This window comes from Falco naumanni, chromosome 9 (genome assembly GCF_017639655.2).
Source record: "Falco naumanni isolate bFalNau1 chromosome 9, bFalNau1.pat, whole genome shotgun sequence".
Taxonomy (NCBI): Eukaryota; Metazoa; Chordata; class Aves; order Falconiformes; family Falconidae; genus Falco; species Falco naumanni.
The window spans coordinates 36,925,498-36,940,510 of NC_054062.1; the positions used below are offsets into that span (position 1 = coordinate 36,925,498).

At 39.8% G+C, this 15,013-nt stretch overlaps 1 protein-coding gene across 5 annotated transcripts in view; it reads left to right on the forward strand.

Annotated features, from left to right (window-relative positions):
- The window catches only part of JMJD1C (jumonji domain containing 1C), a 153,517-nt gene that overhangs the window by 120,934 nt on the left and 17,570 nt on the right, over positions 1-15,013 (forward strand). For 4 of the 5 annotated variants that reach the window (XM_040606444.1, XM_040606445.1, XM_040606447.1 and 1 more), the window contains 12 exons: positions 2,427-2,628; positions 4,329-4,543; positions 5,570-5,722; positions 8,536-8,625; positions 9,980-10,107; positions 10,280-10,493; positions 10,856-11,067; positions 11,546-11,824; positions 12,219-12,387; positions 12,797-12,887; positions 12,977-13,107; positions 14,249-14,371. In XM_040606444.1, the coding sequence (XP_040462378.1) occupies positions 2,427-2,628; positions 4,329-4,543; positions 5,570-5,722; positions 8,536-8,625; positions 9,980-10,107; positions 10,280-10,493; positions 10,856-11,067; positions 11,546-11,824; positions 12,219-12,387; positions 12,797-12,887; positions 12,977-13,107; positions 14,249-14,371 (2,007 nt within the window). Of the gene's footprint in view, positions 1-2,426; positions 2,629-4,328; positions 4,544-5,569; positions 5,723-8,535; positions 8,626-9,979; positions 10,108-10,279; positions 10,494-10,625; positions 10,731-10,855; positions 11,068-11,545; positions 11,825-12,218; positions 12,388-12,796; positions 12,888-12,976; positions 13,108-14,248; positions 14,372-15,013 lie in introns of those variants that run through there. The other variant, XR_005829634.1, reaches the window with a different exon arrangement.

A 15,013-nucleotide genomic window follows, 5' to 3' on the forward strand; every position in this document is an offset into this window, starting at 1 on the left:
TCAATTTAAATGTAATACTGTAGCATGTAGCAGATTGTAACTGGATTCATCTGAAAAGAGAAACTGGTCTGCCAACGTGAGGGATTTTATTTTAAGAACTTACCTTATTTTTTATCCCAATTTATTCTTCTTCAAGGACTTACTCTTTTTTCTTTGTTCTGGTTGAGTATGAGAAAGTCCGCCATTAAATTATTTTTTGCAAGAATTTTTAAGTACAGGTAGTAAGAAAATTAGTACTGCTCCCTGTAATTACATTCTTTGGCTTTTCACTGCCTAGTGTATAAAGTTACTTTTCTGGTATCTGTGAGTACTTGATTCCTAAGTTGTTCTGGGTGCTTGAAGACAGACTGAGTTGCAGTCTGTCTGAGATATTCTGGCTTGCGTCCAGTGATAGTAGTATTGCATACTCTTTTTTTTTTTTTTTCCCCTTTCCCCCACCCATCTCAAGGGAAGATCAAGGAGAACATGCCTATAAAATCTTTCTGGGTTTTGCTTCTTAAACTGAAAATGTATGTGTCTAACATGGGTCTTCATGACGTTTTTATTGTCGCAGAAGATTTTTTGTGGGTTTGTTGTAGAAGGATTCCTTACCTAAGATAAGGGTAGGCAGTGATTTCTTGTCTTGGCTAGTGGTACCTGAGAATAAAAGCGATACGTGATAATGCATTATGGAACTTAGCTTGGGAAATGGGTGGGAGTTGGTATTGCATTCTGTTGTCGGTTGCACAGCCTGTGTCCTGCACATGAACACACTGGGCCTGTCCTTGTGGTAACAGCTTCTTGTGCTTCCCATCTTCTCTCGAAGTCTTAATAGACCAGGGCTCTTTCTGTCCATTTCTCCTACTTGGCCCATTACATAGATGCTTCTGATAGTCCTGTCCGTTTATCTTGCGGGGGGAAGCTTTCTTATAATTTCTGAGAGAGAGCTGGTCAGAGATTTTCTTAAAAAAAATTGCTTCCACAAAGGTTTATACAAAAATACAGTCAACCTTGAGGAGCTTTCAGGAAAGAACAGGTCCCCATGGGACAGCTGCCTGGGGTCCCTGTCGGTGGCTGAAGATAATTGTGCTTCAGGACTGGGGGCTCGGTGGCAGTTTTGCAACGTGGGTGGTATGTGAATACTGCCAGGGTTGAAAACTGCTTTGTCCTGATGCCGTTTTGGAAAGCCCCGGGAGCCTGTGTGCTAGCCAGAGCGCTCAGAGCTCCAGGCTGCAAGGCTCCCTCCTGCAAAGCAAGGCGTTTTACAGTTCTGCAAGCGTTGGGGGTCTTCCAAGTTCCTGCCCACAGAGCTTGAAGTCTAGCCGTTCCCAGATGCCACCCAGGATCTCTGGTTCCGAGGCAGAAAACATTGTTTTGGACGAGCAAACCTGTACTTTGGCCTTTTCTACTCTGGAGTTGTAATCCAGTTACGGTCATGCTCCTTAGGCAAGTTGAGAGCGCGTTTTGTAGGCCATGAACTCAGACACAGGCAGTCTGTCACTTGCAGAGTTTGCGCAAGTCATTGCTGGCAAAATACAGATCTGAACCCAAGTACCAAGTCCAAAGTTAGTACCCTGACCTCTCTATCATTCTTTATCCCTCTTTACAGAACGTGAGCTTTTCAAGAGTAGTGGTAGATGAAATGACAGATACTTCTGTCTATCTGCAGATAAAACCAGTGCCACTGTTTTTTTAAAAGTCATTGAAATGAAAGCCCGGTTAAATAACGACAGGGTTCAGTTTCAAAATGCGCATGTGCAAATTGCACATATTACCCAGTACTCTTCTTGCTCCTGGTGTTACTCAGTGTCAGATCTGCTGACTTTCATGTTGAAAATAGAACTGTACTGCTTAGCCTTGCAAAGCCACAAACTTGACAGAGAGCAAATTGATTCTGTTCTTCCTTATGCCGGATATTTTAGATCAAGTTCAGTTGAGCTACGTGTGAATAGAGCTGTTCTTCTGTAATCATATCTGTAACCCTCAGCGAAAATGAGTTTTCAAGAAGTAGGATTTCTTGGATTTTTTTAAGGTTTACTTTCGTTCATGAAATTGTTGCCATTTTTGCATACGTCTTCACTTGAAGCAGTTCAAACCATTCTTTCTTGAGGTATTGTATTTCTTGGCTTGTTTTGTAAGAATGAGATTCTGAAGATGGTTTTGATGGAATATTTGGTGAACAGTACAGCTGATATAAGAGAAAATACAGTGTCCTGGGTATTCCTGGTAGCTCATCAGATAGTTAACTGTGCTTCTGCCTGTCTTAAGTTTAATTGGTACCTATCCTTCTTAAAGTTCAGTGCTGACAGGTGGGACAAATGGAAGTAATAAGTATGTTAGGCAGGTAACGTATGTACTTTCAGAAGTGTTGAACGCTGACTGTTCTGACTGGGTTCTGCCAATAAGGTTTGCCAGTACCTCATCTGAAACTCTGCTTATTTTTGCAGCTGGTATACCTCGCTCAGTGTTAAAAGATTGGCGCAAAGTAAAGAAGCTGAAGCAGACGGGAGAGTCCTTTTTGCAGGATGATTCTTGCTCTGAAATAGGACCAAATTTGCAAAAATGCAGAGAATGTAGGTTAATAAGAAGTAAGAAGGGAGAAGAACCAACTCACTCACCAGTGTTTTGTAGATTTTACTATTTTCGGCGGTAAGTACGGCTGTTTTCCTGATGATGTGGTGGTTTAACTTTTAAATACTGACAAAGGACTTGCGTGCTTGAAAGCTTGTCTGATTTTTCTGGCTCAGTCTGCCTGATAAAAGACACTGTCTAATTTAACAGTATTTACATTTGTATTTCTTCTTTTGTGGATTGACTTCATTGCATTTAAAGCTTTATAGCAGAGACATCAGAACAGCTGCCCAGTGTACCTTAGGCAAGCAGAAAATACAGCACATCACCATTACACAGGTGTCTGACATTTGAAGTGGGATTTTCAAAAGGCAAGCTTCAGTTGTTCTAGACAAGTTGTACAACCACAGAGTTGCATTTATTTGTAATTGTTCTTATGCCAGTATATGGTGGGAATGCTGCTCAAGGTTTTCTGGGAGTTTTCTGAGGACAGAGGAGTTGTGACATCCTTTTTCACAATTAATGGCCCTTGAAGGAAAACTCACAAGTCTGGAAGAACATTCCCCAGGATGCAGCGTAGCATATGTGGTGCAGGGAGCACAGCTATTGAGACACAACAGAATGGCTTTAATTTGCGCGTGGGCTATGTTGTCAGTATATATCCAACTAACTCTGGACGGGAAATGGTTTCCTAGGTTGGGTTTAACTTTTTGTAATGAAGCTTTAGTTGCAAGACGTGGTAGTCCTACAGGAATCATTTCAAGGTTGGACTCGAATACCTTCTGCATAAGAATATTTGCTTCCTAGTGCGGCAGTGTCACAGTTCTGGGTTTTTACTTCTGCACAAAAGAGAGAACATAGGTGATAAAATTTTGCCAACATTTTAAAACACAGTTACAGAATTTAAAAATTTGAATGTTTTGAATACTTGGTGGTGAATTTTACAGCAGTTTAATTATTTTCACTGCGTTTAGATGGTAGGGCTTGAATTGTAAACGAAGTTTGCACTACTGTTGGAAGTCACAACTGAAAATTGTTTCTTCTTCTTCATGAAATACATATCTGAATATCATTTTTGGTACTTAGTTCTGAATTAAGGACTGTTTTACTAGCATTGTTGTAAAATTCCTTAACTATTATAATAATAGCATATGTATAATGAATTATCCTGTACTGTGCAAGATGGAATAATTAATTTTATTGCTTAAAAAGAGGCCAAATATGGGTAGGGTTAGTAGAATGGTATTGGGTAGGATAACAGGAAAGCCTTTAGTTATTTTAAAGGTCAGAAAGCAGCAGGTACAAAAAGTTACCTTTTATTAGTGATATATTCTGCCTAGAAAGACTTAAAATACAGTGTTTTCTGAGTATGAGAGCAGTAGGATAGAAAGATCTATAAAATAGACGGAATGATTGCTGTCATGACACTCCAAAAATCAAAGGCAAGGAATAGGTGAAACTTTGGGGGGGGGGGGGGGGAAGATAATTTTCCTGTCTGCAATTTTAAAGCAGTAATAAATATTACAGGGAGAACATGCTGAGTAAACTGAGTACAAAAAGTGCTTTAAAAGTTGGTTCTAGTTTTCATGCTTTCTTACTGTTTGTTTTAAAACTATGTTTGGCAGTAGGATTTATTTTTAAATTAGAAGATATGGCAGGATGCTGAAGCAGGTAAAGAAAATTTACTGGTACAACATAAGCAGTAAGGTAAATTAGCAAGTAAACTGTAAGTCACAGAGTATGTTCTATGCAGCTAAACTGTCTGTTTTCATTTTTAGGTTATCTTTTAGTAAGAACGGAGTGGTTAGAATAGATGGTTTCTCCTCTCCTGATCAATATGATGATGAAGCGCTGAGTTTATGGACACATGAAAACTATGATGATGATGAACTGGACTTAGAAACTTCTAAATACATTCTAGATATCATAGGTGATAAATTTTGTCAGTTAGTAACATCTGAAAAAACAGCCATGTCCTGGGTGAAAAAAGACGGTAAGGAAACCTCAGATGCTCTTAAGTGTTCTGCAGTTTACTGGAGCGTTTGCGTTTGTCGTGACCCATTGCTTCCTTTTGAGTAGCTCACTTCACCAGATTGTCACACTGGATTTTTCTAGGCTGTTTTGTAAGAGAGTATGTCGGGAAGGGGCAAGGACCTTCCTCAGCAGGCCAGCCCATTCCCCCTCCCTACACTGGTGGCTGTGCTGGGCCAGGTCCAGGCTGCTGTTGGGACTGGAGCAGCCTGGTTCCCAGCTTGGCCTCCAGCTTTCCAGCCAGAGCGGCCAGCTCCAGGCTAAGGCCTGCAGTGAGCCAGGTACTGATTCCTGCCAACAGACGTTGTGTTTCTGAGGTGTCTCCTTCCCAGAACAAAGGAGAATAGCATGATAGCACGTGCCACGTGAAGCATGTGCTAACAGCATCATCTCCCTACCAAAGCCACGGTTCGTCTTTCTGGCCCACAGCAGATGGGCACAGGCTGGAAACGCACTGGTGGCGTGGCTAATTCCAGGCAATAGGAGGAGGAGGTAGGGCAGAAAGCAGAAGTATGAGCCAGGTCTCTGGGACAGGCACCCCCACCACCACCACCACCACCACCCCGACTCTAACCATCCAGCTCACCGGTTTGGCTGCTCTTGAGATTAAACATGTCCCATTGGCAGTCAGGTGAAAAAACCAGCTCTCTTCATTGCACGGGGTTAGAAGTACATGTTGAAGAAGTTCTTCTTCATACTTGCAGCCCACTCATGTTGAGCAGGAATGTTCTTTCTATATTACTTTGGCCTGTGTTTTTTGGATGCTTTAATTTCTTTATAGTGTATTAATAATAGCATTGATGGGGATGCTGTGTAATGCAACTAAGAGGGTAAATGTTGATGGCCTGTTTATGAAGGATCACTTTCCTCCCCCCACACCCACTTGCGTCTGAGGGGAAAATTACGAATGCTTCATCTATAAAGACTATTCATTCTGTGCTTTGCATTTAAATTTCAGTCCTTTTATTCTGCTTTTTTTGTATTTCAGCCAAAATTGCATGGAAGAGAGCAGTGAGAGGAGTCCGTGAGATGTGTGATGCATGTGAAGCCACATTATTTAACATTCATTGGGTCTGCCAAAAATGTGGATTTGTGGTCTGCCTAGATTGTTACAAGGCAAAGGAAAGAAAAAGTTCTAGAGGTCAGTTCTTTATGAGCTAGAGTATTGTATAGGCTGTTTATTCTCATTTGTTGCAGAGCTGCTGATCCACAAGTGTAACTGCCTTTCTGTAAAGTGTTAAATTACTGCTTGTGTGTTTTAGTTTCTCTTAGATCTTTTTTGCCTCCTTTTTTGTTGGTAAATGTAGAATCGGTCATTCAGAAAGCAACTGCTGTGGGGGCTATTTTAGGTCTTTGTCCGCTTTTCAGTCTTTTTTTGTGTGGATTGTCTTGGATTGCTGGTGCCTTGCCCCTCAAGGTTAAATCTTGTTCTTAGCTGTGAGACTGGCACTCTGTTACACCTCCCTGCTTTATGGTAACTCATTGCTAAGACTTGCCTTGATTTGAGTGCTTTCTGGGGTCCTCCCTTCGGAAGTACATGGTTTGTCTTACTGACTTAACAGCCTGGTTTTTATTATAAAAAAAGAAGAGATGGAGAAAAACAATTTACGTGGTATTCAAAATGAGCATTAATGGAGGTTTCACAATCCAGCAGCCTACACACATACTTCGTTTAATTCTGTGCTTTAATGGGAATGGCTAGTTTAGTCTGTAGTGGAGTACAACAGGACTGACTTACAGGCCTGTGATTTCTGAGTGACCCAGCCTGGTTGCAGTTGAAAGAGAGAATGGCTTGGAAGATTGATCTGGTGATTCAGCCCTCGGCTGTGACATGGTGCTCAGGCTGCTTGTTGGAAAGGACTGCCTTCCCCTGGGTGGCAGGCATTGTGCCCTGGCACAGTCGTGCGGTCAAACACTGCGCCAGGAACTGATTCAAGTATAATGCTGTTTCGAAAAGCATTTCCATGTTTGTCATAGCAGCATAATGTCACAGATGTGAAATGTCGGTAAAATAAAAGTTTAACCGTTAGATGGCAAATGTTTGATAAATGGAGAGACCATCCCCTTTGTCCTTCGCTTGCGGTTAGAGGTCTCCTCCACTGTGGTTCTAGGATGTTCCCAGAGACTTCCATCAAATCCTGAAGTTTCTAGAGAACTAATGTTGGTGGTTTTTAATACTGAGAACAGTCATTAATGTTTCAGTGCTGGAGGCTGCTTCAGCGGCTCTCAACTGGCTTAAGCCTCTGTGTGTGCATGTGTCTGCATCCATCTGACGTGGCTTGGGATATACGCCGAACATTATTTACCCTAGTGGGAACATGCGGTCAGAGGCTTTTTATAGTGTGCGTGTTAACCAGCCAGGAAAGTTTTAGTAAAATATCTTCAAAGCTTACAAAAAGCAGTATACAGAAGCAGGCTTCTTTTCAGTCCCCTTAACAGGGAAGACTTTCTCTTTACTGTTCATCCCAACATAACGTGCAAAAGCAGTACGATAGCGTCCCTCTCCGCAGCTTTATTTCTAATGATGCCGTAGGATTCATGTGAACTGTATCTCTCCTTTGGCACTCGCATACAAAGTTCAGAACCACGTCTCTATATAATTACACCATTTTTCCTGGAACCAGTAGTTGTTTTTACAGTTGCCTGAATGTAACGGGGAAGAACTGGTTTCCCCCTGCTTCAGCAGGAATGCTAGAGGTTTAAATATTCCATACTTAGATTATTTATCAGCGACTTCTATCAGTACTGCATGAATGAATGACTGTGCATCCATTGTTACCTTCAGACAGTTTGTGGCACCATCAGGTGGAGTGCCACGTTATGGCATTTCAGTGATAAAATATGTGAAGTATTTTACAGGCTATTTTGGTTTTTGATTTGATTTGTTTGCTACCCGTTACATATTTCAATGTTTTAGGAGTTATGAAAACTACACAATGGCTAACAAAGCTAATATTTATCTGAAAGGAACATTTGGTACGTGTGTATCTATTACAGTGTAGGAATGTAATGCTTTAGATGTGCTAAATGCTTTCTTTAGTGTACTCCTTAGCTTACATTGCTGGAGCTGAGCAAGCTAGTAAAAAGAACTAAAGTCTCTTAAAACTGGCAGTCCATTAGATAGGATACAAGACCAGGGGTCGAGAGAGAAATTGCATTCCTGTTTCTGCCCCAGAATCACAGAGCAAACTGGGGACCAGTTGCTTGGCCAGGCATTTTTTGCTCTTGTTCTTCCTCTGTCTTGTCTTTACACTGCATATTTTTCGGGCAGGGACAGTCTTCCTGAAACATTATAGAAAGCCTGTTTCCTACCAGTTAGGCCCTCTTTGCTGCCACAGACAATTTTCAACCAATACATACAGACTTGTGGTTTCATGGTTGCTTTAATGTGACGTATGGTGCAACTTCCCTCTCTGTGCCACCAGTAACATCGGTGCAGCTGCGTGGTAGACCAAACCAGAGAGTTGATTCGGTTAAAAGTTCATGTTTAGCTTGTTTGGCCCTCTCTGGTTGAAGACAGCCACTTTGGAGCTGTTGGAGCGTGGATTGCATCAAATTAAATTAACCATACAATCACAGCCTAATTGTGTCTCTTTTCCATGTTAGAATTCATCAGGGGAGTCTCACTGCCTCAACTTAAAGGATTCCAGCTTACGCTAAATTGGCAAGTCACTAAACATAATAAAGGGAATATACCTCAAAACTTTGAGGTTGTTGGCAAGCGTCTGTGTTACAGATGCAGCTATTTCAGTATTGTTAGAACTCTTTATTCTTTTCTGTATTGTGAAAAGTAGCTGCTGTATGCCAATCTTTGTCACACAGGATACCAGGACAGAAGACTCACAGTGTGTTTAGAAAACCGTTTCTAACTAAAACAAATCTGAAAAATGTTAGTTAGCCCTGTCTCTATACCACTGCGAGTAAAGTAAAACAATTGGCAACGTTACTTTGCAGATAAGGAGCTGTATGCCTGGATGAAGTGTGTGAAGGGACAGCCTCATGATCACAAACACCTGATGCCGACACAGATTATTCCAGGCTCTGGTAAGACCACCTGTGAGCAAGCAGGATGTGTTTTTTCCCAGGTCTTTCTGTGAAGAGGGCCCAGAGTTGTTTCTTGAAACTTCACATTTTCTATTTAAAAACCTGCAAATTGTGTCAAACCGTTGCAGGAAGGCAAGTGATGCTGGGCATTTAACAGCAAGGGGCAGAGATGATGAAGGGAGAAAGTGCAGTGAGCTGACAGATGTCTGAAGTGCTTTTGGGGACAGGCAGTGAAGAAATTGAGGGTGTTTGGTATAACTTTTTTGTACCTTTTCAGAGCAGAATAAAACAGCCAGAATGTACTTAATAAATCTGACCTTACCTGTTGAAAGAAAATCTTAAATAGTGCTGCTGAGGAGCATTATGTGGCAACAGATCTTTGGGGATTCGTTTTTTACTGTTTTCTGTCCCCTTCACCCACCCAAAAAAGAAAAGATTCATGTGTGGTTTTGATTGGACATCTGATTGAGCATCTTAAAGCAAAACACAGGGAAAGAGCTTGTGATAAATGAAAAACTTCAGCAGTAATCCTAAACCCAGCTAAATTCAAAATTTTTGTTACAACCAAGTAAATGTTGTGAAGAAGCATGGTTAGTTAGTGTGGTAGTTGTTAGCACAACTTCACTTGTGATCTCTGGCAGCATTGATGCAGACCATAGAAAAACTCAGAGGAACCCTTAAACTTGTTAAGTAAATTCCCAAGTTATTTTAAGCTGAAAATACAGACGCAGTCATTATTTTATGGGCTGTTGCATGTTAGTTCACGTAGAAATGAAGGTTGGTTAGATTCCATAATAAATTCAAATTGTGACATTCCCCAGAACAGGTTCCAGACTGAAACTGGTTTTAATTTTAAATTGTGAAGTGAACCACTCATCTGGAAACAGCACAGTGAAGACTCCCTGCGTAGCATTGATTTGGTTCTTCTGTGCGTACCCATTACCAAACAGCCTTAAATTACATGATCACGTAGTAATTTTTTTGTCAAGACATGGCTCGCTTCAGTCTGTAGTTTGACGGTTTCATTACGTGAAGCAGTGATGCACCCATTGAGCAATGAGTAAATAATGAATGACTGGTTTGCTTGGTTCGTGCCATGCAATGGGAATGCAGAGTGAAGGTTAGATTCTTCAGAAGAGTGGTGGGCATTTATTTAATTAAAGACCTTGTCTCTTCCTGCACAAGCTTTAAGGTAAATGGGACAGTCTTTTCTAGTATTTTTGAGTGTTAAATTTAGCATTTTTAATAGTTTAAATTTTTAAAAGGTTTAGAGATAGCATTTTAGCATTATAGTGCATGTATTGTAAAGAAGGTCACAAATCTTCTGATGGTTTTCTCCTTAATTGTCTTCTAGTTTTGACAGATCTTTTAGATGCTATGCATAATATTAGAGAAAAATTTGAAATTAAATCCCATTGTCAGTGTACCAGCAAGCAGAGCACGCAAGCTGGCAAGCTCCCTGCGATGAATGGTGTGTCTCAGGTAAGTCTAAAATACATCACAGTTTGTTCAGGTGTTCTGATTCTTGTGGATTTTTATATTTGAATAGTAACAGTTGCATTTTAATTTACATATACGGTGGTGAAGTGCTAGCCTTGTTTTTGAAATACATTAAAGCAAAGTGACATACTAAAAATAAATTTGTTCTTTACAGGTTTTGCAGAATGTCCTTAACCACAGTAATAAAATTTCTCTGTGCATGCCTGAGTCTCAACAGCAGAATACTCCTCAAAAGTCCGAGACAAATGGTAATACAAGTCCAAGGAGTGATGTAAGCACAGACAGCAAGTTAACGCCGCCTGAATCCCAGTCACCGCTGCATTGGTTAGCTGATCTTGCAGAGCAGAAAGCCAGAGAAGAAAAGAAAGGTATATGTTTGAAATGGTTATACCATGTCCGTGACTTTGGGGGCACTAGTGATACGGAATTGAAGAGCCAATGGTGGAATGCATGTGTAATAAAGCAGTATTTCCAGCTACAGCATCTCTTATTTGTGACAGGTACTCACTCAGCTGCATGTCTGAGATGCTGAGGAAGGCCTTTTCATTGTCACACAGTTTGACTGCATTTTGAAGGATCTAGTTCATCCTCTGGTGTGTTTTCAGGTGAATAAAGTGCTAGTGCTACAGTATATTACCACCACTATAAAATGCAGGATACTGGTGCTGTTCCTATGTCTGCATTGTAATACAACAGTATAAACTTCTAATGTAGATTATTTTTGTTTTAGAGAATAAAGAATGTCCTGGAAAACATTCAAAGGAGGAGAAAGACCAAGATAATTTGGAGTCCCAGAACTGTAAAAGCTCCCCTCCTGCATCGCAGAACAATGAGCAGGGCTCAACCTTACGAGATTTGTTAACTACAACAGCAGGCAAACTGCGTCTAGGTTCTACAGATGCGGGTATTGCTTTTGCTCCAGTTTACTCAACGGGAACAGCAGTAAGTGTTTACAAGACAACATGTTTTTTATGTCAGGATTTGATCACCTCTATCGTTTGTTTTGGTACTTTTTAGTTAGAGCAGTCTGATAGCTGTGTTGCTTTAAATACTTATTTATAGTTAAAACTTATATGCACACATATGCCTTAACATTTTTATTTTTATTTATTTTTTTATATATATATATATGTATATATATAAAGTTATAATTGATAGCTACTATAAAGAAAATGTCCGTTAAGTTAAATAAAGCCTTAACCTGACAAAATAAAGGAAGCTTCCAATATATTGTATTTTGTAGTAACTCTGTATTTCTGACTTTTTCCATGTGGGAATGTATGCAGTTTTCTGCAAAGAAAGTAGATAACTGCAGGCTTCTAATTGGTAATGAAATGTTGTCATTCTACTGCAAAAGGAATTGCATTAACTTTATTTGGGTTTGTGTTGTTTAAGCATACATTTGTTTGTTTTCTAATAGAGTGGCAAGAGTGGAAGGACTATGCCGAACATTCTTGATGACATAATTGCTTCAGTAGTAGAAAACAAGATTCCACCAAACAGAGCACCAAAGATAAATGTAAAATCTGAAATAAAAGATGAGCCAAAGGATGATAGAAAATGTATTCAGGATGACTGCAGTAAACGGTACAGTGATATTCAGTATTCATGGATCTGTGATAAGCATGTTTTGTGGCTCAGAGACCATAAAAACAGCAACAACTGGAAGCTCTTCAAAGAGTGCTGGAAACAAGGAAGGGTAGGTATTGAGCCGTTCAGTCTATAAAGTGACCTCGGTGTGAGCTCTGGGGGAGGTGTGTTGAAGGGCAGATTTGCCTAACTCCATGTTTGAGAACGTATTGTTAGCAGTGGGCAAAAGCTTGTCAGGTGTAGCCCACATACGAACCTTGTGTAGTTAAAACTTCACTTAACTGCTGAAAGTAAATAAGAAATTACGGAGATTCATATTCCAGAAAGATGCGCGTGTGACATCTCGGGTATGGTTGCTGTTGGAGAAAGTCTTAACAGCTCGGTAGGGCCGAGGTCTTTCAGTGTGCGTTTCAGATGCGTTTGTACTGCAGTATCAATGAAGGTGTTTGCTTGTGAAAGGATATATATTGATTTTTTTAAATTATCATTTTATTGTTTTACAGCCTGTTTTAGTGTCAGGTATGCATAAGAAAATGAACTTCAGTCTGTGGAAAGCCGAGTCAATTAGTTTAGATTTTGGAAACCAGCAAGCTGACATTTTGAATTGCAAAGACAGTATTATTTCAAACACCAACGTCAAGGAGTTCTGGGATGGTTTCGAAGATGTTTCAAGTACGTTACTTTAAATGTATTATTCATTGATTCTGAACATGGTCAATGTTAGAAACTGCAGTTAAAAATATTCTTTATGGATCTTGAGGCTTTGAAGAAACTTCATTTTAAAAAGAAAGCTCTAGGTAATCTTTCCAGAGAATGTGATGGAAGCTTGCATTTTGTACGTTTGAAGAATTAAAGGTGCACTACTGTACTTGTAATGTCTGACTAAGAAACCAGACAAATGTCATTGTTCCTCAACCGGTTGAGTTGTTTTGTATCATTCTTGAGTCTCAAAATGAATTATCTCCTGTTTCATGAATGAAACCTTTATAGACGGGTTAAGAGCTCGTTACCTATTTTAGTTGAGTAAATAAAAGTACACCTACAGTGTATTAGTTTTTAATAATTTCTGTGTTACCTGCAGAACGGCAGAAAATAAAAAATGGGGAAACAGCTCTACTAAAACTGAAAGATTGGCCTTCTGGGGAAGATTTCAAGGCTATGATGCCAGCCAGGTATTTGAGTTTAATATCTCCGTGTTGTTTTTTTTCTCTCTGTGTAGTGACACACATTCACTTGCATTCTCCTTCCTCTTCTCCTGCAGATATGAGGACTTACTAAAAAGTTTACCCTTGCCCGAATATTGTAGTCCGGAAGGAAAACTAAACTTGGCTTCTCACCTGCCAGGATTTTTTGTCCGTCCAGATTTGGGACCCAGGCTATGCAGTGCCTATGGTGAGTATGCCCTTGAAGTGTAGTAGTTACCTCTTCCCTTAAAAGTGAGGGATATCGCACGTTACAGTGCTTGATAGAAAGCTGACCTTGCTTGGAGAATTGTTCACTGAATTTAAGAGAAATACTTGACTGATTTGCACAGTGCATACACCTCAGGCGTAAGAGTTAATTTGCTTCTGCATTTCTTTCTGTGTTTTCTTGTGCTGTTACAGTCTTTTGAAGCATAGAAATGGTTAGCTGCTTTTACACAAAGGCAGATCCTATCTTTTAATAATGCTGTATGACAAAACACTGTGAAATATTGTGTTCATAAGTCTGGTCGTAAATCTCAGTGTATTTCTCGTTATTTGTATTGTATGCTGTACACTCAAAAACGTGTTCAGAAAAGGTTGTTTCCCTCGGACCTTTTCCAGCTGCTCCTTCTTTTGCAAACAAATTTATTCAATTCTGTTTTACAAATTGCCGTAATAGGACAAGAATTGAGTTGTAATTTGTGGCATGATGACTTTGATTTAGCAAGTTCTCCAGATGTCCTTCGAAATAAACTTATTAATGGTGTTGATAAAGGCATGGGTCCAAAGAACTGAACTATTAATGACAGTTTCATGTAATCTTGCTGCAAGGCTTAGTGTCTTTTTGACTTAAGCATGTATGTTTTCACCTGTTAGAACAAAAATTAATTTTTCTTTCTGCTTGGGGATTTCTTTTGATGAAGACATCAGCTTACAGCCAGTCATAAAAGTGACACGTTCAATTTTACAGCCTTGTGTATTCATTGCAGTTACATTTTGGTCTGAACAACCTGAAAGGTGGAGAAGGAACGTGGTGGTTAGGAAATGTCTCTCATTATTCTGCTGAAATGTGCTTGGTTCTGACACAGCTGCTACCTAGGGACAGTTACCCGGGCTGAGAGATATCTCAAGAGCTCTATTAAAAAGTAACGTTTTCTGTTTAGCAAGGGAAACAAAAGCATGTTTGTAGTTTCTGTATCTCAGTATTTTCCACATTAAAGCCTGTCTGTATGTAAAAAGCTTTTCTGTGATGTGTCATGTACCTTCAGAAATTCCTTCTCAGCTGTCGCACGTTTTATTTGAAGGTGAATATGCAATACAAGAAATCTTAATTTTGTCTTGTAACATAGGTGTGGCTGCTACTAAAGACCATGATGTAGGAACCACAAATCTCCATATTGAAGTTTCTGATGTCGTGAACATCCTTGTTTATGTTGGCATAGCAAAAGGAAATGGAGTACTTTCCAAATCAGGTGAGGAAAGCTCACTGTAAGAGGTGTAGATGTACTGAACGATCTGTCGCTTTTAAAATTGACACTGTTCTTCTGAAAGGGATGAATGATATCCATAAGTACTTGCTTAAACCTGGGAGATTCTTTGTTTCAAGAATTTGCACACACATTAATTCTGCATAAAATACACTGCAGTTCATGAATTATGAAATGGTATTTCAAACTCTCTTCACTTTTTTTACCATTAGCTCTAATTGATGTACCGTTTCTGTGGCAGGGCTAATGAAAGTGCAGGATGAAGGATTTTCTCTGGAAGCTGTGGTAGTCCTAACAATTATGTCAGGATGATGTATTTGCTAAAACTTCTGTTTATTCTGCTCCCTCTGGATGCACTGCGTTTGGTCTATTGAATTTGGACTGTAATGTAATTTTTCAGGACTGGAGAGCTTAAATTGGTACATGTTAGTCATCTTGTATGAGGTTTATTACTTATGTGAAACAGTCTTTGAATCCCTGAAATAGTTTTGTTTCTTCACCCTTATTCTTTTGTCCCCATGGTCCGTAATCAGCAAGTGTAGATTTTGGGTGTGACTAATAGAGCTGCAGTAAAGTTCACTGTCTTCTATTTGCTATGTTTTCACTTATGCACTGAGTTAATAGCAG